General features: G+C 41.0%; 1 protein-coding gene across 1 annotated transcript; it reads right to left on the reverse strand.

Annotated features, from left to right (window-relative positions):
* Positions 1-1,591: 1,591 nt before the first annotated feature.
* On the reverse strand, positions 1,592-24,705 carry Polr3E (RNA polymerase III subunit E). The gene is made up of 16 exons (XM_076174723.1): positions 24,616-24,705; positions 24,315-24,529; positions 23,117-23,834; positions 22,836-22,999; positions 20,119-20,180; positions 18,838-18,887; positions 18,010-18,098; positions 17,529-17,619; positions 11,623-11,781; positions 10,110-10,344; positions 8,793-8,917; positions 7,371-7,466; positions 6,465-6,629; positions 5,535-5,641; positions 5,213-5,373; positions 1,592-3,247 (listed from the first exon to the last, which is right to left on the reverse strand). The coding sequence occupies exons 1-16, from the start codon at positions 24,703-24,705 to the stop codon at positions 3,129-3,131; spliced, it is 2,646 nt and encodes an 881-aa protein (XP_076030838.1). The 3' UTR covers positions 1,592-3,128.
* Positions 24,706-25,864: the final 1,159 nt, after the last annotated feature.

The raw sequence follows: 25,864 nt of genomic DNA on the forward strand, positions 1-25,864 counted from the left end.
CCTGCTCCGATTTACCCACCATCTCACCCACAGGTTGAGTGCGGCCAGGGTTGCCGTGGAGCTCAATCTGACACCACTTACGCCGACGGTATGGGTGCCAGAGGTCGAAAAGTCAATACTGGGTTAAAAGGCACAAATTTAGAGGGTTACTACCGCCACGTCCTTGGGCTCAGGCTGCTCATGTCTGTGCCCGACTCTCTCCATGTGGGGTAAGTTTGGGCCAAATCGGTGGCCTACGGATTTTCGGCAAAATCTGATATTTTTTCGATTTTGTGTTATTTTGGTGACCTGCTCCGATTTAGCCACCATCTCACCCACAGGTCGAGGGCGGCCAGGGTTGCTGTGGAGTTCAATTTGACACCACTTAGGCTGACAGTATGGGTGGCAGAGGCCCAAAAGTCAATAATGGGTTAAAAGGCACAACTTTGGAGGGTTGCTATCACCACGTCCTTGGGCTCAGGCTGCTCATATCTACCTTGCTGTGCACTGTGTCCGACTCTCCCTGTGGGGCAAGTTTGGATCAAATCGGTCACCTTCGGATTTTCGGCAAAATTCATGGGGTTACTCCTTTGAGATTTTTTGGATTTTGGGTTATTTTGGTCATCTGCTCCGATTTACCCGCCATCTCACCCACAGGTTGAGTGCGGCCAGGGTTGCCGTGGAGTTCAATTTGACACCACTTAGGCCGACGGTATGGGTGCCAGAGGCCCAAAAGTCAATACTGGGTTAAAAGGCACAACTTTGGAGGGTTGCTAGGTTAGGTCAGATCACCATCTTGAGAAAATGAAGTTGCATGAGATGCATTTATGAGACTTATAATAACCAATGTGATCTCTTGTATGCATCTTCATATTGTTAGGGAAAACCAATGAAGATCATTTGTGCAAGTTCTCTTCAAAGTTGGGGGCCAAGTAATAACTGGAGACTCAAGAACATAATAAAAACTTACCATCCATGTGAATTCTTGTATGACAATTCAGTTCTTCAGATTGAAAAAGAAGATTCACATAAAGTACACTTATGAGACATATCATCAAAATGGTAGTGAAAGACAAGGAGAAGGCAACACAACCAGCAACCAAACTGGTCCTCAGTCTGGTAGATAAGCCATGAGGAATGACTAAAAGTACTGGGCCTACCAACTTTGAAAGATCGAAGAGAAAGAGATGACATAATTACAGTGTTCAGGTCATTAAAGAAGACAGAAGAGATCTGATTAAAGATGAGAGGGCTTTAAGAGGTCATGGAAGTAAATTAATAAAAGATGTGAAGAGAGATGTATATATACGTGGAATAGCTTAGAAGGTGATATAGCCCAAGCTCAAACAGTACATGAATTCAAAGCTAAATATAGTTGGAAATCAAAGATATAGATTAAGTTGGAACGGTACATGAATTTGAGTCTAGGGATGTTAGAAAATTAGGGAATAGGAGATGGGACCCAATGAGCATTGCTCCTTTCCTGTATACTGCAAAAGTGACAATGAAAAATATATAAACAAAATAAGGAATAATAATATAGATTTGGCAATGTATTTTTGAAATACAATGATGGGGAATGAAATAAAAACTCAGCCATAGGAAACTTGCCTTTTTTATTAGAACTTAAACTTCAACATTCATTAAATAGCAACAATCTGTTCACCATTACATTGTTTTCTAGTATGTTTACAATAATTATAGTCATTATTATCATTTCAATTCAAGTTTATTATCATATTCCTGACAGTAGATATACATTATGCGGTTGCCTTCTATAAAATATATCATCACATCACCTTTGTATGCAGGACGCCCCCAGTTTTGTGGACTTCTGAAGAGGGGATGCGGGTTACCACTTTTCCAACACCGACGCATACTGTACAGATTCTTGTTTTGTTTGCCACCAAAGCGTCTCTTGATGATGATGGGCGTGAATGGCCCCACCCCCCAAACAATACAAAGCAATTCACAAAGCCTCTCCTGAGGCTGAAGGGCGTGTGTGTCCTCTCTCCCCCCCAACGCACAAGAAAACAAAGCTATTTCTGGACCGGGGGCTTATCAACCCCATCAACTGAAGAAAAGCATCTGGTGGCAGACTTCACAGAATCTTCATAGTATGCCGCCATGTTCGAAAGGGGATGGCTCATTGGGCTTTTGGGAAGAGGACCTGGGAAGCAGGAGAGGACCTGGGAAGCAGGAACAGAAGGGGCAAGGGCTGTGGGGGGCGAGGGGCAAGGGCCAAGAGCTGTGGGGGGCGAGGGGCAACTGTTATCATGAAGAATGCCTTGTTGGACAGGTACTGGCCTTCGGCCTGCCACGTCACCTGGGAACCTGAACTTCCGGAATGACCCTAAGGGAACGTTTCTTTATGTTGGGAAGTGAGCGAAAGGCCCTTTCCGGGTACATTCCACGCTGGGGGTGTGTGGGGGGGGTGAGGCACCGTCAAAATCAGGGGTTCTTAACCTTTTCTCTCCAATTCCCCACTTTTTAGTGAGCCAACTCTCCATTTCCCACCACAGCATCGGTCTTTGACAAATTCGATTTTAACCCATGCAGTGTTTAGTACGTAAATCAATTAAAAAAAAAAAAAAAAGACAGTGGCTCTTCTGTCCGACCGGTCATTCCTCACTTGGCAACTCCGCCATTCCCCACCAGTGGGGAATTCCCCACAGGTTAAGAACCACTGTTTTAGAGGATTATGGAGTTGGATCCAGTAGCAAAATGAAAAAGTGACTGAAGGTGGATGGAGAGGAACACATAGTGTTGGGAATGAACTGAGTAATTAGAGGCATGTGGCATATTAAGAAAAGGAGGCGAATGCATGATTGAATACATAGATACAGGTGCACCAGGAAAGTGACAAAAGGAACACAAAGGAAGAACAAACAACAGCAGGCCTACTGGCCCTAACGAGGCTGTTTGTGTTAACTAAGCTACACTACAGTGGAAACAGGGCAACCAGGCAATAGAAAAGGAACTAACACTACTGCTATCACTATGATGGATCAGGAAGAGCAAGAAATTAGAAAAAGTATATGAAAAGCAGGGGAATAAAAAAAAAGTGAAAGAGGCATAGAAGTAGACAGAAAACAAAAGATTGTAATAATCTTGCTCAGTATCCAGAAGTTTTGTCTTTGAATTTGTCCTCAAATATCTTCATTTTGAATGTTCATATCTTTTGCATCAGGCCAGTTCTCGGCATTCTGTCTCCGATTTCTGGCACAACAGTACTCAAAAAGAAGCACAATTCCACTCAACAGTAGTCCTGAAATGTGGTGAGAAATTCAGTATTATATACCTTTATGTATTATTTATATATACCTATTATTCTACATATGCATGGTATATTCATCAAATATGAATAGAAGACAGAAAACTGGTAAAAAAATTCTTAATTTCAGGTTTTCTTTTTTAGTGAAATAGGCTAATTACCAGTATTAAAAGCAAAATCTAACCATTTGAAAATATTTTGATGATATATTAATGTAAGATAATCTACACAGCTCATTCTAGATTATATGCTAAAGTAACTGCTGTCTAATTCTGAAACTTTTTTTAGGATCGAGCTGAGGCCAATGAACTGTGGGTCCAGCATAATCTGTGAACAAGCAGGAAATGTGAAAATTGTAGCCCCATAGATGCAGTACATAATACATATACCAAAGGCTTTTTCCCCTTACAAAGGTACATACATATACCAAAGGCTTTTTCCCCCTACATGGGGGGTAGCCAAAAAGAAAAAGGCATAGAAACCACTCCCACCCATTCCATTTCCTATATATTCCACTCCCCTCCACCCTCCTCCCTCTCTCTTATCTTGGCACCTCCTGGATGACGGGTCATCCCTGCATCCTGTCCACTGCCCTGGGTCAGAAGCAGTGTCGCAAGACGCAGCACATCCACAGCAAGGCCGCTTCATAAATTCGGCGACCCCCCCCTCTCCGTCCCCTCATGCAGAAAAGGAGAAGACGGTGAGAAATCCCTTTGGGCTGCGTAAATTTTTTTCTCATACATACATCCTCACCTCCTATCCCCCACCCACTCCCCCTCATGCAACATAGCATCATCTATACACAACCCCTCTCCATTCACCCCTATCTTCTGTCCTCTCCTGTCCTTCCTCCACAGACATTCCTCTCTTTTGTAATGCCCCTTTCACCCCATCCATCCATCTCATCCTAGGACACCCCCTCATATTCACTCCTTCCACCTCTGCCTTCCATACTTCTTTTACCAATCTTTCTAACCAATTGAAAATATTTTGATTATGTATTAATTTAAGATTTACGCAGCTCATTCTAGATTATATGCTAAAGTAACTGCTGTCTAATTCTGAAACTTTTTTAGGATCGAGCTGAGGCCAATGAACTATGGGTCCAGCATGATTTATGAACAGGCAGGAAATGTGAATATTGTAGCCCCATAGATGTAGTACATCATACATATACCAAAGGCTTTTTCCCCCTTACAAAGGGGGATGAGGTAGTAGGTGTGAGCAAAATTTGACGCAGCCCGAAGGGATTTCTCCCTGTCCTCTCCTTTTATGCATGGGGAGGATGGAGAGGGGTGGGTCGCTGCATATATGAAGCGGCCTTGCTGTGGATGTGCTGTGTCTTGCGACACTGCTTCTGACCCAGGGCGGTGGGCAGGGTGCAGGGATGACCCGTCATCCAGGAGGTGCTCAGATAGGAGGGAGGGTGGGAGGGGTGTGGAGTGTATTCAGGGATGAAATGGGTGGGAGTGATTTTATGCCTTTCCCTTTTTGGCTACCTCCCTTGTAAGGGGGAAAAAGCCTTGGTATATGTATGTATGTATGTATGTATGTACAAAGGTGGTAGCCAAAAATCCACTCCCACCCATTTCATCCCCACATACTCCACTCCCATTCACCACCTCTCCCTCCCTCTTTTCTTGGCTCCTCCTGGATGACTGGACATCCCTGCATCTCACACTCTGCCCTGGGTCAAACACAATGCAGCAAGACATAGTAGATCCACAGCAAGGCCGATTCATTTAATTGGCGACCCCCCCTCTATTATTCTATAAGAAAGGTACACCATTAGAGCATGAAACCCAGTCTACCTCTACATTTTGGTAAAAAAAAAAAAAATGCCGAAGGTTTAACATTGTGTTCGTGAGATAAGTACAAGCCTGGTCCCTGACACCACTGCCTTGTTCACATTGGGACACATATTCTTGTAATTATTTAGATTGATTTTCGGATACTCACCCGAGCCCCAAAGAAGAAATGCACCATTTAGATCCTCCAACACAAGCGTCCTCTCCTCCACTATTGGACGTGGATCTGGAGGCTTGAAACATAGTTGCGCCTTTGGTAGAGCATCTCTCATTAATTTTTCAAGGATTCCGAACTCTCTAAATCTCCGAATGCTGAAACAGGACACAAGTCTGATGAAAATAGAGGAGATTGGTGAAATACACACAAATGCACACACATGTATATTAGGAAGCAAGCCTGGACTCACAATAACCTTTGATATCAATAGTGACAATCCAAATCTACATATAAACAAGATGAATATTGAACTTACACTGTATTGGTTTCTTGGAATAAAGGTGACCCTTTCCTGAAGGCAATGGCGATCAAGAAATGCTTGAGAACGCTCTCTCGCGCAATGGTCATCCTGCACTGCCCCGTCTAGTGAGCAAGAAACGGATCATGAGTGAATTCAAGTTAATTAGATATATAGCAAGGTTTAGATAACAATGGTCAGCCCATTTCACTGAGAGAAAAAAAAATTACAAGCTCAGTGAATTGCTTGAGTCCATATGCATGATGGTTGTTACCATCTTCAAAGTCCTCAATTGACCATTGAGGGAAGTCAAAGCAGTGGTGTGCAGAGGTCTGTTGGTGCCCAGGGCCAATTCCTTGATTGCAAGCCCCAAAGAGTCAAGTATAAGACCTCAAAGTACTTAGAAATATTAAGAGAAAGGAAGATACTTTGAAAACGTAAACAATGATGAAACATTACATAAACACCATTCAATTTAGGTATAAATAAACAAAATTTATTAAATTCTTTCCCTCAAGTGATCTGACTGGATGCCCAGAGCCCCCCCTCCTCCTCCTCCTCTCCACGTCCCTGGGTCTCATCTCCTAGGAACCGCTTGTTTCACACGTATCGACTTTTCGCCGTGCGCCATCCACGACACGACGTCGTACTCACAAAATACAACCATGGGTGTCTATGGACGCTTTGACACGTCCATAGACACCCATGGCTATATTTCGAGAGCACGACGTCGTGTCGTGGACGGCGAAAAGTCGATACGTGTGAAACGATCCGAAGGAATACATCTGGGGCCTATGACCCGTCGTGTGTCTATGGACGCTTTGACACGTCCATAGACACCCATGGCTATATTTCGAGAGCACGACGTCGTGTCGTGGACGGCGAAAAGTCGATACGTGTGAAACGATCCGAAGGAATACATCTGGGGCCTATGACCCGTCGTCTTACCCTGTAGAAATCGCGTTGCATGGTGGACTTGGCAAGGGTCGTGTCGACGATCATGGCGTACCGTCCCACGGCGACGTCCTCAATGAGGCCAAGTCTGTTGGTGACGTCCACGAAGCCCGAGATGCGTCCCCAGCCCTTGTGGAAGAGGGTCCCTGAAGGTGCATCCTGCGGGTGAGGAACAGAGCCTGACGAGGAGGACGAGGGAGGGAAAATAAACACCGTGTGAGATCGAAACCTTTATTAGTACGACGTTTCGCTTGTTACAGCTTTTTCAAGTACAGACATGGCAAACACTCTGAGTATATATAGGCCGACGGGGAAGGAACTGGGAGAGGTTATCAAGGAGGGGTGGGTGGTTCCTTCCCCGTAGGCCTATATATACTCAGAGCGTTTGCCATGTCTGTACTTGAAAAAGCTGTAACAAGCGAAACGTCGTACCAATAAAGGTTTCGATCTCACACGGTGTTTATTCTCAGTCTTGTCGGCTTTTGCCATTGTGTTTCAAGAGGGAGGGAATAGGGCGGAGGTGTCTACTGTACCGATGTGGGAGAGAGAATGAGAGAATTAAAAGCATGTCTGTAGGTTGCAAGGGTGACAAGGTGACGATTGATAAGACACAAAATGAATTAATAAATAGTTTGATTGATTAATTAATTGATAAACAAATAGATAAATGGATAAATGCATAAGTAAATGAATAAACAAATAGATGAATAAACTAATAGAAAATTACGATTCAAATAGACAAAAAGATAATAAAAAATAAATTAATAGATAAATCTTTAAATTAATAGATAGGTGAATAAAAAGATATGAATAAATAATTAGACAAATTAATAAATAAACAAACAAATATATAAATAAATCAGTCAATAAATAGATGAATTAGAATGCTCGGTTACATACCCTGAGGGTTTGGTGAATGACAGTGTTCGGCGCGATCCGCCACGGAAAACTGTTCCTGTCGACCAGCTCCAGGAAGCTGTTGAACGGGATGTCCACCTGCGGCAAGAGAGATCGAAGTGGTCAAAAGAAGAGGGCTGGAAATCTGCCAGCCCGTAATTTTTTTTTTTTTTTTTGTATTTTCATTTCAGGAAGAGACGATATTACGTCGCATAGCATCATGTCACGTAACGACAATACATCTCGTAACGACATTACGTCACGAGGAAGAGCACAAATCAAATACGTTTACTGTCGCGTTTAAAGGCGGTGAAAACGGGCTCTTGGGGTCAGTGAGTTCACGAGCTGCCGACTGGCCTGACCTCTCCCTCCCTGTCTATAAGTCTTGTGCTGCTGCCGGGCCAGACCCCAAAGCTCCCCTTGTCTATAAGTCCAGTGCTAGTGCCGGGGCATACCCCAAAGTTCCCCTGTCTATAAGTCTTGTGCTGCTGCAGGAACAGACCCAAAGCCCCCTGTCTATAAGTCCTGTGTTGCTGCTGGGCCAGACCCAAAGCACCCCCTGTCTATAAGTCCTGTGCTGTTGCTGGACCAGACCCAAAACCCCCTGTCTATAAAGCCTGTGTTGCTGCTGGGCCAGACCCAAAGCCCCCTGTCTATAAGGCCTGTGTTGCTGCTGGGCCAGACCCAAAGCCCCCTGTCTATAAGTCCTGTGCTAGTGCAGGACCAGACACAAAACCCCCTGTCTATAAGTCCTGTGTTGCTGCCGGGCCAGACACGTCTTCTTCAAGGTATCGTCTAGCGCCGACCGTGGATCCCCCGAAGTTCCCGACAAGGATCTGCGCAACGACGTCCCAGGGGTGGGGGACGCCGTGGCGGCTGACGCCCATCAGCCGCACGCCCACCCACCCAGAACTACTGCCGGAAGTCGCCCGCCACACCCGCTGCCCAGAAGACTCGCCGAAGGACCCTCGGCTCATCGTCACTCCGGTACCAGCGAACTCACCGCCTGCGGTAGGGACCCCATGGGACCCTACGTCCGCAATGTCCATTTGGGACTGGCTGCAGGTACCTCCGCCGTCTTGCCTTGGTCTCTGGTAGCATGGTGACTCTAGTTCTAACGGGATGGTCTTCCCCCTAGCCAGTCGCACATAGAAACTTATGTAGACGGGATCCCCATTGTAATAAATACACTTAATATTTGTTGTGTGTTTGGCTATCTTCCCCTCCACCCCATACCTAACAATGATATAACTTTATGGATTGGGATTACAGTTGTAAAGGGACATAGAACTGCCTATTGTAGGCCTTATGGTCTCTTGCAGTCTCCTCCATTCTTATGTTCATAAGTTCTCATGTTCTCATTAGTGTTGGTTTACTTCCTGAAGTGAAGAGACATGTTGTCGCTTAAACCGCGGATCAACGTACCGCGGGTGAGATCAACATTGCTTTCAGGTTGGACTTGTAGACGGTGGTGATGACAAAGCAAGCCATAATCCACATGCCGCCCGCCAGCATCGTCGCTATTCCGCCCACATTTTGCCACTTCACCGCTGTTGACGGAGGAAAAGAGAGAGAAAGAGAGAGTAGTGCTTGAGGTCCTGCAAGGATTACGATGGGATTTGTATTTGCCATGGCCTTGGACCATGAACTGGATTTCTGATTGATACCGAGAAGAACTACAAAGCTCAGAATGCTCTATCTATGGATAATGCTGTGATCTTACACACACACACAAACATGCAAAACATCTCAAAGGAAAATTCCTGGAATGTATATGGGATTTCCTGAAGAACAGATTATTGAGGACGTATTTAAAGGACAGGATGTCTGGAAGGAGGAAAGTTACTAGTGGAGTACCTCAGAGGTTAGTGTAAGCACCAGTAATGGTCTTGGTACATATCAATGACATAATGCATAAATTCACCAGTTATGCTAACATATTCATGTAGTCCAGACGTATACAGTAAACTCCACTAGAAATAAACTAGCAAAGATTAAAATAAACAGATAACGCATGTTCACACATACACGGGGATACACATAAATACACATGTACTAATATATATATATACACACGTCAATTGCTCCACACAGTCTTGTACAAAACCACGTGATTCTAGATGTCTTCAGACATGAACATTTGAAGCTTTTCAAAGTTGAAAGTCTGACTTTGTTTAGAACCAAATGCTAAAATACAAACACATAACTAACAGGTAAACATTTCAGTACAGGTCGAAGTTCCTAAAATCGGCGATCTAAAACCCGGCAACACCTAAAACTCGGCAAACTAAGACCCGGCAACACCTAAAACTCGGCAAACTAAGACCCGGCAACACCTAAAACTCGGCAAACTAAGACCCGGCAACACCTAAAACTCGGCAAACTAAGACCCGGCAACACCTAAAACTCGGCAAACTAAGACCCGGCAACACCTAAAACTCGGCAAACTAAGACCCGGCAACACCTAAAACTCGGCAAACTAAGACCCGGCAACACCTAAAACTCGGCAAACTAAGACCCGGCAACACCTAAAACTCGGCAAACAAAGACCCGGCAACACCTAAAACTCGGCAAACTAAGACCCGGCAACACCTAAAACTCGGCAAACTAAGACCCGGCAACACCTAAAACTCGGCAAACTAAGACCCGGCAACACCTAAAACTCGGCAAACTAAGACCCGGCAACACCTAAAACTCGACAAACTAAGACCCGGCAACACCCAAAACTCGGCAACCACTTACACTGGGTTAGAAGAACAGCGAAGACCCACCACCCCATAAGCTCGCCATCATGACAGGCCATGGGTGCCGAGTACGTCCCCTCAGGAGTGGCACTTGACGACCTACGGTCACCTCCACGCCGATCTTTCCCTGTTGGTCCTGGCGCTGCCTTCACTCTGAGGCCAAGATCCGGACCCACCGTGATGCCGAGGGCGAGGATCGCCAGGAGGGTGACAGCGACAATGCAGAGCCAAACCTGTATCGAAGGTGGACAGACGTGAGTTTGGGGTACAATGGTTCGTCAGCTACAGGGGTGTCCTCAGGAACTTTTGTAAGTGTTTGTGTGTGTGGGGGGGGGGGGCAGGATTTTTTGTAGGGTGCGGGGACAAAACTAAATATACTATACATATATATTTAATGGTATAAGGATTTGTCAAGATACACACTTTAAATTGGCCGCACAGGCATATCTACACGAGTTACATTTTGACTTTCATCAGTCATACACTGATATTTTATAACTTAAAAATTAAACAAAATTATATATGTCGACGGTAACTTCAAATACATTTTGGATTTCTAGAGGGGGGAGGGGTGGCTGTATCCCCCCTTCCCCTCGGAGCGCCCATGGTCAGTAATCAAGAGAGCTGACGATTTTCACGTCGGGAAGATGTAAGCAAAGTGAGTCATCACGAGTTAAACACTATATGAGGACGGGGCCTTTATTTGTACGACGTTTCGCTTATTACAGCTTTTTCAAGTACAAGTTGAGATACATATGCTTGAGATTAAATAAGGGGAAAGGAGGGAACGGGGAGAGAAAAGAAGAAGGGGGGGAAGGAAGAGGAGGAGGAGGAGAAGGGGGGGGAGATGGAACACTGGGAAAGGTTGAGAATAAGCGAAACGTCGTATAAATAAAGGCTCCGTCCTCAAATGGTGTTTAACTCGTCAATCTTGTCGGCGACTGCCACTTTCATGAACAGTGAGTCATAAATAGTACAAGGAGATGGGGAGAGGAGTTCGCGCCAGGAGACGCTTTGCTAAAACCGAGGACGTCACCTTTGACCCATATGACTCCACTGCTACGCCAGGTAGACGTCATAGGTTGCTGTTGGATTCCGGTACGCGTTCACGTCGTAAGAACCACAATCGAAATAAACCGTTGGACACGTCAATGCAGAGATTCCCAACCTTTCCTCTATCATTTACTCATGTGATGGTCTGTATATAATTTCTCATTTATAATATTAGTACCCAGTGGGTATATTGTTAATCTTTAATTTTGCCATTGTGTATTGAATATATACTTGAATTATTATTTTGTATTTGTGCACAAGTATGTTTGGGAAATCCAAGTGTGGCCCCACGCGCTCGAATATAAATTTTGCCGCCAAAATAAGGCATCGTCAATTTTTTGTCGTACCTTCAAGGTGTAAACACGCTTTCTGTATTTCGTGTGAATTTATCCAATTGTGACTTAATACATTATTTTACCATTGTAAGGGGCTTTTTAATAACACCCTACTACACTCACCTGCAAGGTAAACGGTCGCACAAACCCTGTAAGATCAGGACCCAGTTGCGGGAGTCGGTAAATAATGTGTTGTTCGTTCACGAAGATAATCTCAGAGAAGTCCGCTACAGCATGACGCTGGGCGTTGATCCCAAGACCCATGTAAGTCGCCTCGGCTTCCTGGTAGGAAGAAAGAGGTATTCAAATAGGTCAATGGCTTTAATAAGGGTGATGCAGGAAAAGTCATCACAGTAGAGCAGGACTCTTGGTAATGGATTTAAATTGGACAATTTTAAGTTTAGGAAGGAAATGGGCACGAACCGGTTTACCAACAGGGCAGGACTCTTAGTAATGTATTTAAATTGGGTAATTTTAAGTTTAAGAAGGAAATAGGAAAGAACTGGTTTACCAACAGAATGGTTCACGAGTGGAATAGATTAAGTAATTATGTTGTGAACGCTGAAACTATTGGTTGTTTTAAAAGAAAATTATGTAATTTTATGGATAGGGATGACATGTGTTAACGCATATGAACTGCCTAGTGTAGGCCTTGTGGTCTCTTGCAGTCTCCTCCAGTTTTATGTTCACCCGGAGTAGTGATTCCGGGTGCCAACCGTGTAGTTAATGAATGGAATAAACTTCCTGCACAGATAGTGCAATGTAGTTCAGTTCGAAGCTTTAAGAATCATTTAGATAAATACCTAAGTAAGATGCTGTAATTATTATAATTTATCTTCTATTATTTGTTTTTGTTTTGTTATCATTTGTCTGTCTGATTGTCCTTTATTATTAGTTATATGTCAATTTATTATTATTTACTATTTACCTGTTTGTTTATTATTTAACTATACCTATGCATTTATTTATGTATTTTATTTGTTATTTACATTATTATAGTTTTTATTTATTATTTTATTATTAATATGATTTTTTTTCTCGCATCCGACCTAGATATGGATCAAAGGGTCTCCTGTCGGCATGCTCCGCCTTTGTAAATCCTTTGTAGATAAGCTCTTCAGCCCTAACTATACTTGCGGCTCATCCTTCAGGAAAGCTTCTGAAACGAGTAAACATACCATTTGCGATAGCATCTGCATACTGTTGACTACGCCTGGTGAAGCACAAACATACATTCACACACACAAATACACATATATATATGCGTTCATGCATACACACACACATATATGCATACATGCACACACACACACACTTCAACGAATGGACGGCTTAGAAGACGTTCTGAAGAAAAGTGAAGTCTGTGGATCCCAACGCAAAGAGAAGTGCCTAGTGTTTTTGCAGGGTGGGGGGGAAATTGCTCGTGGAGTAGTGGGAACGTAGGGAAAGAGGAAAAGGGGAGGGATTACTGAGGGAAATGGAAGGAAATGAGGAGGGAGTAGACTTTGACCAGCCAGACAAGCGGAAGGTAAACAAAAGACTTAGCGAGGATCAAATGTCTAATAAAAATGTAAAGATTAGAAGTATAGAGAGGAGCAATACAGAAGAAAGTGACGAGAATATGTTCCAGGGATTTAAAGAGGGTGGGGGGGACACAACCCCCCCCCGACTGATAAGACAAGAGGAGAGAGTTGATAAGGTGATCGAGGACTTGGAGCGTAAGTTAGGTAACGTAGACTCCATTTTTCAAAGAATTGAAAGGTTGGAACAACTAGAGAAGGCTAACAGAAACTTAACTGAAGAAATAGAGGACCTAAAAAGACAGTTAGGAAATGTAAAGGAGGAGAATGAGAAATTGAAGAAGAATAGTAATGAAAACAGAGAGAAACTAGCTACAGAAGCTAAAAATTGGAGAATAACTCAAGAAGGGAATAAGGTTTCATTCACTGACATAGTCAAACAGCAATTGAAAGAACATAATGAAGACTCAGTTATTAAAGTGATGAGACAGAAGGAGAATATAGTAAGAGAATTAGCTGACAAAAAGAAATGTATAATTATATTAGGAATGGAAGAGAAACATAACCCAGATAGAACTGCAAGAATCAAGGAGGAAAATGAAAGAGTAAGCAGTTTATTAAAATTAGTCCAGGAAGATGAACCAGAAATTATAAAGGAAATTGAGGAAAAATTCAGACTCGGAAAATATAGTACAGATAAGACCAGACCAATTAAGATTAAATTCAGGTCACAAACAACAGCAGAGAAAATTCTATCCAAGACAGGGAAACTAGCAACAAATGATCAATATAAAAAGGTATGGATAAAAAGAGAAATGAATAAGGAGGAAAGAGAGGCAGAAAAGCAGAAAAGAATTGAAGCTAAGGCAAAAAACGAGGAAAGAACGGAGTCAGAGAAAGAGAGATTCTATTGGAGAGTAGTGAACATGAAAATAAAGCAGTTCGACATACTAAAGAAAAACATAAGGGAAACAGAGAATACAATGGAAGTGGCAGAAAACTAAGAGTGTCTTACACAAATATAGATGGATTGATAACAGGATTGAATGAACTGAATGATTATTTGAAAGAAAAAGAACCGGACATAATGGGAATTGTAGAAACAAAATTAAAAGGCCCACTACCACCCAACAGTGTAGGACATGATACATACAATTATTGGATTAGAAACAGAGAGAAAAAACAAGGGGGTGGAGTTATGTTCCTGACTAAGAAGGATATAAACGTGAAAGGTGTCATATATGGAAAGAATACAGTAGAGATGATTATGATAGAAGTGGAAGACCGAGATAAGAAGAGCAGAAAATTTGTGATCAATTATGTGCCTCCGAAAACAGCCTCATGGGAGGAGAGTGAACATAAAAGTATGTTAGAGGACACAAAGATAGCATTAACTAAAATAATGGAAGACGGAGGAAGAATAGTTATGATGGGCGACTTTAATTGCAAAGAAATCTGCTGGGAAGAAATGACAGTAAAGAGTGGTGATGACTCATGGGGAAATGCTCTACTTGAGATGATTACTGACCATTCAATGACACAATGGATACAAGAGAACACTAGGTATAGAAATGAAGAAGAACCATCGAGGCTAGACTTAATAATTACATCTGAACCTAGAATAGTGGACAAGATTGAATATAAAACACCAATAGGTAAAAGTGACCACATATTGATTGAACTGGAACTTAATGAAGAAAAATATATGAAAAGAAATGAACAATATAGAAAAGGAAGAATGATGTATGAAAAAACAAACTTTGATAAAATAAGAGAATTCTTCCAACAAGAAAACTGGGAAGAAATATACAAAGAAGAAACAACAGTGGAAGAGAAATGGAATATTTTGACAAAAATTTACAAAAAAGGAGTGGAAAAGTATGTCCCAAGACAAAAACAAGAAAAAGAATATGTAAAATGCTGGTACAACAAAAGTTGTAGGGAGTTAAAGGACAAAAGAGACAAAGCCTGGAACAGATGGAAAAAAGACAGAAGACCTGAAAAATGGAAAATATATACTGGTTATAGAAATGAATATGTACAAAAGTGCAGAGAGGAAAAAAGAAAATATGAAAAAGATGTTATAGAAAAGTGTAAAGATCAACCAAAACTATTCTACAGATTTGTAAACAATAAACTGAAAAACAAACAAGACTTAGAGAAATTAAGACAAGGAGGAGTTGAATACACTGAGGAAATGGAAATGGCAGAAATTATGAACAAACATTTTAAATCAGTGTTTACAAGGGAAAATATACAACCTGAAGAGATTGAGTGGAAGGAAAAAGTCCCCCCTATGGAAGAAATAGAAGTAACAAAGAATGAAATATTGACACACTTGGGTAATTTTGATGTCAGAAAATCGCATGGGCCAGATGAAATAGCAAACTGGATTCTGAAAGAATGCAGGAATGAACTGGCAGACAAAATACATAGCATAATAAGCAGTTCCTTAAAAGAAGGAAAAGTTCCAGAAGATTGGAAAAAAAGCAAATATAGTACCTATATATAAAGGAGGAAATAAAGAAGAACCTACCAACTATAGACCAGTCTCTCTAACAAGTACAATAGCAAAAATATGTGAAAGAATTATCAAAAGTAGATGGGTAAAATACTTGGAAAAAAACAACGTACTAAATCCAAGGCAATTTGGATTCAGACAAGGACGATCATGCGTCACCAATTTAATATGTTTCTATTCAAGGCTAATAGATATAATACAAGAAAGAGATGGATGGGCTGATTGTGCATTTCTAGACCTAAAAAAAGCTTTTGACAAAGTACCACATAAGAAGTTGCTTAAGAAATTAGAATATGAAGGAGGAATACAAGGTAAATTGCTAAATTGGATGGAAGACTTTTTGCAAGAAAGAAAAATGAGGTAGTAGTGATAAGAGATCAGCACTCAAAATGGAATGAAGTAATAAGCGGTGTCCCGCAGGGAACAGTTCTGGCCCCAATAATGTTTGCTATATATATTAATGATATGGATGAAGGAATTGAAAGCTATATGAGCTTCTTTGCAGATGATGCAAAATTACTGAAAAGAGTGAAAACTGAAGAAGATTGTGAATCACTACAGAGAGATCTAAATAAAGTACAAGAATGGAGTAGGAAGTGGGAGATGGAGTTCAATACAAAAAAGTGTAGTATAATGGAATTTGGAAAAAGCAAAAACAGAATAACAGGATCATATAATTTGGGAAAAGAAGGAATAAAAAAAGTAGAAAATGAGAAGGACCTGGGAGTCATTGTTATGAATAATATGTCACCTGAGAAACATATAAATAAGATTTTTGGAGAAACTTATAATTTAATAAGAACAATCAAAGTGGCATTTACATACCTGGATGAAGAAATGGTGAGGAAAATCCTAATCACCCTGATAAGACCAAGATTGGAATATGCAGCAACGATATGGTCACCAAGTACAAAAAAATGTATAAAAAAACTTGAAAGAATACAAAGAGCAATTACAAAACTGGCACCAACACTCTCAAAACTATCATATGAAGAGAGACTACAAAAACTTAAACTACAGACACTAGAGCAAAGAAGAGAGAGAGGAGATTTGATAGCTATTTACAGAATCATGAAAGGCATAGAAATTACTGATAGAGAGAATCTGATAAAATGGGATGACAGAAATACAAGAGGACACGGAAAGAAAATAAAAAAAGACAGCTATAGAAGAGATTTTAAAAAGAACAGCTTTCCTCACAGAGCAATAGACAGTTGGAACAAGTTAGATGAGAAAGTGGTGTGTGCAAAAACAATACATGAATTTAAAAATAGTTTAGATATAATGAGATATGAAGACGGGACCCCACGAGCATAGCTCCCCTTCCCGTAAAACACAACTAGGTAAATACATGCACACACACACACCGAGTACGGCAGCAATGGCGAACGGACGTGCCTTCGTGATCTACCTCCGGTATGACAAGACGCTTTGTAGCAGCGTGTGGACACAGCCTGTTGACATCGCCCCACTATTATTAAGACACGTGACTTAGTCTACAGTGCAAATACAGAATGAGCAGTCATCTAATCTACCTATACCGACTCAGTGATTCATACAAATTGATAGGAGGGTGCGGTTATCTACCACACTCGGTAGCCAGCAAGACGGAAGCGACTTAGACAGTGGGTACAACAGGTTCCGACAACGAACGGACAATACCCCAACGGAACGAACAAAAACCCAATCGGTAGGTTAGGTTAGGGTAGGTTATGTCCTCCCCCACCCCAGTTTTCCTATAGATTTTTTGTCTGCTATGCAGATTGGACTTTTGTCTATTGGGGTTTTGGCATGTGTTCGGTTGCGACACGACGGCAATAAGAGGCGTGGCAAATTGTCCCCGAAGTGTGCAACATTGTTCACTTTGTGTTATTTCATCCTGTCTCAGCTCCTAACACCATATCGTTATTTTATTTATTTTTCTCAAGTGAACTGATACCTGTTGCAGTTGTTCAAAAACCTCGGGGAGACTAAGATGCTCGACTTACCTTCCGAAGCAACATTCCAATCATTCCGGTCCAGGAACCGTTGGCGAGTGGAAGTCCCCATGTATTGTCCGGTGGTCTTACTGCCTTCAGGCTGCGGAGAGAACAAAAGCACATACATACATACATATACATATATATATATATATATATATATATATATATATATATATATATATATATATATAACACTGGTGAAAAATGTAGTAACACGTTTGTAAATCACAACTGACTCCACAGTCGGAAGAAAAATTGAATAAGCTAATCTACATATTTCGACTGCTAACTGCAATCCTCTTCAGTAGTACAAAGTGGGAGGAGGATGCTAGATTTCCATAATCTTCCATTCATTTCACCGTTTCGTCTTTAATAACCTATCTTCTGGATTAACTGTAATAACAAAGGACAATGAATAGTTTCATATTACTGTAGGTTACTGAATACGGATATATAGGAAGAAGACAAGGTTGATCAAACATATTACCAGACGCCAAGTCGACGAGCAGCCTCGGCAAGGATGTCGACGGTGATTCCTTTCGGTTGTCCGTTTTCTTCGATTGCCCACGGCCACACCTAGAGGGAAAATAAATAAACAAGTCAGTCACACAGTCTCTATCACTCTCACTCACACACACTTATCAAAATGGGACAGAAGAGAAACAAGAGGACACGAGAACTTAAGGACAGTTAAAGAAAAGATTTGAAAAAGAATAACTTCCCACAGAGTGATTGATGTCTGGAACAAACTAAACGGGGAAACAGTGAGCGCCAAAACTATACAAGATTTTAAGAGCAAACTGGATGCGGAGAGATACGAAAACGGGTCATTCCGAGCATAGCTCTCGTCCCGTAAAATACAGCTAGGTAAACACACACACACACACACACAATAGACAGTTGGAACAAGTTAGATGAGAAAGTGGTGTGCAAAAACAATACATGAATTTAAAAATAGTTTAGATAAAATGAGATATGAAGACTGGACATCACGAGCATAGCTCCCCTTCCCGTAAAATACAACTAGGTAAATACACAGGCTTGCTGGTGTAGTGGTACCGCGCTCTGTTGCTGACTCAGCAGCCTGTCTCTACTCAGGGCTGAAAAGCATCATAGAGGGTTTAATACAGTACCGATATACTTTCCGGGATCCTGCAAGGTTGAGATCCAGACGGTTATGTTAAGTTGGGGTAAGCTGGTTTAAGCTAGGTTGGGTTAGGTTAGGTGAAGTGAGGTTGGGTTAGGTTAGGTTACTTTGAGTGAGGTTAGGTTAGGCTAAACGTGCAGGTAGACCGCACGCTAAAATGTAAATTACCTTGTAGACTGCAAGCTTAAGTAGCTCGCTATTCAGCACGTGGTGGGAAACTGTAATGTTATAACACATTTTTAAATGTTCACTTTAAACCCATTATCGGAGAAATAATATCAGTACAGGAAATGTATATTTCGACTACTATATGTAATCCTCTTCATTCTACTGAAGAGGACTACAGATAGTAGTCGAAATATACAGTTTTCCTGTACTTCTGATATTATTTCTCCGGTCGTGGGTTTAAAGTGGTTTTACATCTTCCTGTAGATGGCACTTGAAAAAGTTTGTACACAATCTTACACAAAATAACTTTTCCACTCGCCTGCAAAGAAGATCTAAAGTATTTTAGCTTTGAGACTACAAATGATTAACAAGAAAGGATTAATTTGAAAAACGCATTATCATACATACGTGTAATGAAGAATGAAAAATAATGTTTGGAAATGAAAGTGAAAATAGCAAGCGTGAAAGAAATCCTAAGTAGATTCTGTATCAAAAACAATAAAAAAAGAATATGAAAGGACAGACCAATGGTGATTGAAACGAAAACGAAATAAAAAAATGCCAGCGAGAATGGGAAAAGTCGTTGCAAAGGAAGAACGTTTGAAATCCGACGAATCAGATATCCGTGGAAGAAGGGCTTACGGGCTGTAGAGCCACAGGGTAGCAATCTTTCCTAGGGCTCTCCATCAGTCTCTTTCTCCTTCAAAGTCGAATATGATATGATCGAGCAATGTCTTGTCTTCTGCCTATATACTCGTATTCAGTCAACTGACTTGTAAACAAATTGCTTTTGCATAACGAATGAACTATATTCACTTCAAAAAATATATTCTTCTTCAGATCTTTCTTGACATATCATATTTTTCTGTCACCTTTCAACATTTGTTTTCGTTCTGTCAAACGAAAATGATTCACGAATTTATGTCCCGATATAGTTTCTCTAACATGCATATAATATATATATATATATATATATATATATATATATATATATATATATATATATATATATATATATATATATATATATGCGTGAATATCTGAAGTCTGTGATTCATACTGTTGGAATAAAGTAAATACTCGATGAGGAAGGTTATTGCTTGATGTTTCGACCTCCTAGGACCGTCTTTAGGCGTGTCATGGAATACAGAAATCAAATTTCTTTAAATTGCCCGTAGCCGAACCTGGGACAGGAACTGCACAGGTGGGGCGTACCACGCTCCTCTCGTGGGAGAGTCCAGTTACCAGGGAAAGACCGTTTACCTAGGATAGTCCACTCACCTTTGACCTTGAAGAACCCACTAAGCTCATTTGATCTGTATTTACTGGGTCTATCGTCTTGCCTTTGCAGATAACTGAAGTTGATCTATGTTAGTCTGAAGTTTGTATAATAATAATAATTGACGAGATATACACCATATGAGAACGGAGCCTTTATTTGTACGGCGTTTCCCTCCTTTACCCTTATTTAATCTCAAGCATTTGTATCTCAATATCTCAACTTGTACTTGAAAAAGCTGTAATAAGCGAAACGTCGTACAAATAAAGGCTCCGTCCTCATATGGTGTTTATCTCGTCAATCTTGTCGGCAAACTGCCACTTTTAAGCAATAATAATAATGTATAATAATAATAATAATAATGTATAATAATAATAATAATAATAATGTATAATAATAATAATAATAATAATAATAATAATAATAATAATAATTGTATAATAATAATCATCTCGTGTCATTTGGATAACTGGCCAATGTACTATCGCCGGGAAAGTCGATCATAACAACCGAGTTGTGAATACAAAGTCAGAGGTGGATATGAACTACATATTGTATCCGAGTAGCATCTTCCTTAGGCTCATCCTGTTTATGTGATCAACTCATTGCTGACTAATGATCCCGGTTCTTGCTCATAATGCTTGCGTGCATTTGTCACGATGGCGGCACACTAAGAATTTCTCGCTAGCATGCTACTTGCTTTTGCTACTTCGTTTGAGTAGAAACGATCACGGTTGCTATTTTTTGTTAATTCTAAATGTAAGATTACTTTGCTTTTTTGTGTAGAACCAGTGGTGGGATTAAAGATAAATAAACAAATGAAATAACATTCACTAGGCTAGTAGCATGCATATATCATTTAGGGTGTATTATAGCCTGTATAAGACAATTTTTGATAACCGGTTCGCGGAGCTCATGAAATTCCAAGAGCAGGTTTGCATGAACCGGTAAGAACCGGTTTAATCCAACAGTGCTTCTTTTTAGTACGCAAGTTAATGACAATTCATAAGTACTATTTTACTTCAGTGGGGATGCCAGTAAATGTTAAATCCTGGACGATTTTTAGCTTGTACTCTTGTCGTCACAACTAGTTTACTTGAAATAGTCACGTTATTTTTCGATGTTGCAACAAAATTTCAAAACCAGCTGGCGTCCCAGGCAGGCCCCGAGTATTGTACACTCATCTCGAGTTTGATTCTCCTTGGATAAACACTTTTAAGTGCGAATTTATTATTTGAATTATATTTGTGAATTATGTATGATTTTACATACAATTACGAGCAAAACAGACTTAGGTTTCTGGACTAATCTCTAAGCCAACAGTATTATTCTTGGGGTTAAAATATCGGTGTGTTTCAAGTTTCGGTTCCCCCCCCCCCCACCCCAATAACATTCCTGGATCCGCGCCTGGTCCCAGGGTCAATACTACTATATTACGCGCCGTATTATTTACTGAATCCTCTTGCTATATCCTAGTGCACTGTCGTAAGGACATCGTACGAGTACCTGCATACTAATTTCATTATCATCGTTAATAGAACCACAAATTTAGCAAGCGTGCATCCTCTCAGTAGTTGAGGAATTATCCCTGATGAAAAGTCTAGAAACTTCTGTTTCTGAAGCACATCCTGCGACTGTCGTTTGAATATTAAATCCATCATCTGTTTTCTTTTCTATCGAAACACATTGTTCGGTTGTAATTATGTTGAATTTAGTTTTAGCTCTGTGTTTTGTATAAAGAATTACCGAAATGTAAATCGCAACTGTAATGACTTGTGGTGGTTGAGGAAAGATGTAAACATCTTACGAAAAAACGGAATAGATATCCAGGTCAGCTGATGGCAGTTATGAATAACTAACACACTTAAAAATAGTTAAATGCGTTAATATATATATGATATATTCTAGAAATTCTCATCACTTCGTCGTGCCTTTGAAAATTCTCAAATCACGAAGAAGGCGATTTTTTCTTTCAATCTTTAGATTCCTCTAACCTAGTGGTTTCGAGATTGCATGCAAAAGTAATGCAATTCAACAGCGTCAGTCAAGAATGTCGAGATCATTCAAGATGGTGCCTGAGGTGCCGTAGCCTCTCTAGTTTATTGATGTTTTGAGCAACATTTACACGAGTGAGAAGCAGTGAGATAGCCACTGAGAGATTGACACTTTGTAAGAGATGAGAAAGAGAGAAAAAACAGCAGCTTACAAGTCTCCCATTATTCTTTTTAATAAACTTTTCGGCGACAGACATTTTCTGATTAAAATTCCTTAAACGTTTTCCTGATCTGTCTTCGCGGTTAATTCATCTTCCACTCGATATATTTTTCTCTATTTTCCAACATTTCATTTTTTCTTTTCTTTTTTCATTCGTGGCTCCATTAATAAAACTTACTCTGGTTTTCCTATAGGAATTTATAAAGGATTATAAAGGCAGAGCATGCCAACAGGAGACCTTTTGGTCCATATCTAGGTAGGATGCAAAAAAAAAAAAATCATAATAATAATAAATAAATAAATAAAAACTATAATAATGTAAATATCAAATAAAATACATCTATAAATGCATAGGTATAGTTAAATAATATACTAACAGGTAAATAGTAAATAATGATAAATTGACATATAACTAATAATAAATGAGAATCAAACAGACAAATGGTAACAAAACAAAAACAAATAGTTTAAAACAAATTATAATCATTACAGCACGGGTTCTTACTTTTTTAAGAAAACTGAATCAACTGGCAGAAGAAATTCCCAAACACCTCTGCCACGGCATTTGGAAACTCCACACAAGATGTCTTTCACATCACTTGCAGGCAAGCCCACAACTTCTGCTATTTCACTCCTCATTAAAGTAGGTGACTGACTAAACTGGTACAGCTGTAGATAGGAAAATACATTACCATGAGCAACTGCTTGAATTAGATGGACTGTGTGGAAGAAATTATATAAACAAGAGCATTTATTTATAAATTGAGTTTTCATAAGTTTGCTTACCACATAATCTCTTCCCCTTTGTATAAGTTCATTTGGAACACCTGACTCTGATTTTCCATCTTTAGGATGAAGTATGCCAGACTTGACAACCCAGTTTCCCAGAACTAGAACAGCAACTTGTTGCAGAACCTTTTCCTTTAGCACTGCTGATTCATCTGCACAGTCTACCACACCAAGCAACTCTCTGAAGGATGCTACACCGGCATTATTCATTATGGTGCGCACTCTATCGTGCAGTGGTAAATGGGCTAAAGCAGACCTCGACAGAAGTTGAGCTGGGAGACCAGGAGGAACAGCCTCAACCTGTGTAGGTGGAGGGATGAGCATCCGCAAGTATTCCTCTGAAGTCACAGTGAACTGGTCAATGTGCTCATCCTCAAAGCGACAGTATAGTTTACGACTTTCAAACTCACAACGCTCACTATCATTCTTATGATAATTGACTTGAATCCATGGTTCCTCTTGGATTTGTTTCTGAAGAAAACCGTAACTTTTTTCTTTGGCTGAGCGACTCTTTTCTGTCTCAGGTTTTTCAAAGCAAACTGTCACTTTCTTTGTTTTGTCCTCTTCATCTGAATCTGGGCCCTGATCACCATGCTCTTGTTTGCCGCGTTTATCCACGAGATCAAGGTAATTGAATGATGGATGAAGAGCAAGCACAGAAGTCACAGGAGTAATGTGCAATGCCTTATCCCTTACAACACCAATGGCATAACGGCTACAATCGTCTACACCAGGGGTTCCCAAACTTTTCAGCTCATCGACCCCCTAGTAAAATTTAAGATTTTCTATAGACCCCCAGACTATTAATGGATAGAGTATTGACCTCATGAGCAGGTGGTCATGCGTTTGAGTCCCAGAACCCAATGCAGATTTGATGTGTTGGTTCCCGACAGCCCTGCCCAGGCAGAGAGGCGACCCAACGTCGGGAGAAAAAAAAAAAAAAAAAAAGGCTTAGCAGCAACTGACAGGGTTTTGTTCCAAGAGGGGTTTCTCACTTACCACTGTGTGCATATAGAATGGTGAGTTATTACTCTTAAGACTGTTTCATGTATGTTTTCTTAGCTTTTCTTTCTCGTTGAGTACCAAACTGTGGATGTTCAGTTCAATATAATTCTTAAATTCTAAAATTAAAATGTATTTTTTTAATAAAGGACAATATTTTCATTTATATATATCGGATCGTTGGCTGACTCACAAGCAAGAGTTACTGTCAGCATGAGTGACTTTGTTATTCATGTCTACAGTACCACAGACCATCACTGATTCGTCGAATTGTGAGTGTGAGGAAGTTGCCTTCCATCCCACGACCTTGTCGATCAGCAAAAGGCCCCTTGGGAACGCACCTGTACCCACCTGGCTGCGTCGGGCCGAACAAAGCTTCCTTGAAGTCCGCGGGTGGGACAAAGCTACCTTAAGGAATCCACAAGTAGTACCCAACTCCGTTTATATTCTATTCTCGCTAGGTAACCATCTTAAGAACGGTCCCTGTCGACTACCACGATGAACACTTGCACCTCGGCCGGCTGCGTTGGGACGTATAACGGTTCTTTGAGGAACTCACGTACAGTAACACCAATACATTCCATCCTGATTAGATCAGCGTCTTAAGATTGTATTGCGTCTGGCTCCCCAGGCATCGACACTTTGCCCTCGCGCCAATTAAGAACACGGTTCATGACCTGACCCTGGTATATAAGCTGGACAGAATTGCCGAGGGAGTGAACATGAGGGGGTGACCAAGGATGAGATGGATGGATGGGGTAAAAGGAGCACTGGGAAAGAGGGGAATGTCTGTTGAGGAAGGATGGGAGAAGACAGAGGATAGGGGCGAATGGAGAATGGTTGTGTATGGATGATGCTGTGATGCATGAGAGTGGGTAGGAGATTGGGGGGTGAGGGAGTATGTATGACAAATAAATTGATGCAGCCCATCTACAGCAAGGACATACCTATGTAATATATACATAAAATCATATTATGGACATGAATAAATCTATGGGGCATCTGCATGCTATGAAGCACACAGGAAAAGATAGAAACTGGATATAGATGGGATATATACAAGCATACATGGCATAACATTGTATCACATGGCACTGGCACACTTGCATAAATGCATACATGGTTTAGAGATGTTCAGAACTATATCATAGCTACACAGTTCAATTGTATCACTATACCGACACTTACTTTCAACCTTTCAGGAGGTGCTAAGATAAGAGGGAGGGTGGAGGGGTGTGGAGTGTATTCAGGGATGGAATGGGTGGGAATGATTTTATGCCTTTTTCTTTTTGGCTACCCCCCTTGTAAGGGGGAAAAAGCCTTGGTATATGTATGTATGTACTTTCAACCTAAATTAAACATGTTTAATGAGGAGAATGGGCGGGTGGATGGGGGGTGAGGTAGTATGTGTGAGCAAAATTTGACGCAGCCCGAAAGGATTTCTCCCCGTCCTCTCATTTTATGCAATGGGGGGACGGAGAGGGGGGGGTCGCCGATTTGATGGAGCGGCCTTGCTGTGGATGTGCTGTGTCTTGCGACACTGGTTCTGACCCAGGGCAGTGGACAAGGTGCAGGGATGACCCGTCATTCAGGAGGTGCTAAGATAAGAGGGAGGGTGGAGGGGTGTGGAGTGTTGCAGGGATGGAATGGGTGGGAATGATTTTATGCCTTTTTCTTTTTGGCTACCCCCCTTGTAAGGGGGAAAAAGCCTTGGTATATGTGTGTATGTATGTAATGAGGAAT

This window comes from Oratosquilla oratoria, chromosome 36, assembly GCF_046742065.1.
Source record: "Oratosquilla oratoria isolate Oo_2021 chromosome 36, ASM4674206v1, whole genome shotgun sequence".
Lineage (NCBI taxonomy): Eukaryota > Metazoa > Arthropoda > Malacostraca > Stomatopoda > Squillidae > Oratosquilla > Oratosquilla oratoria.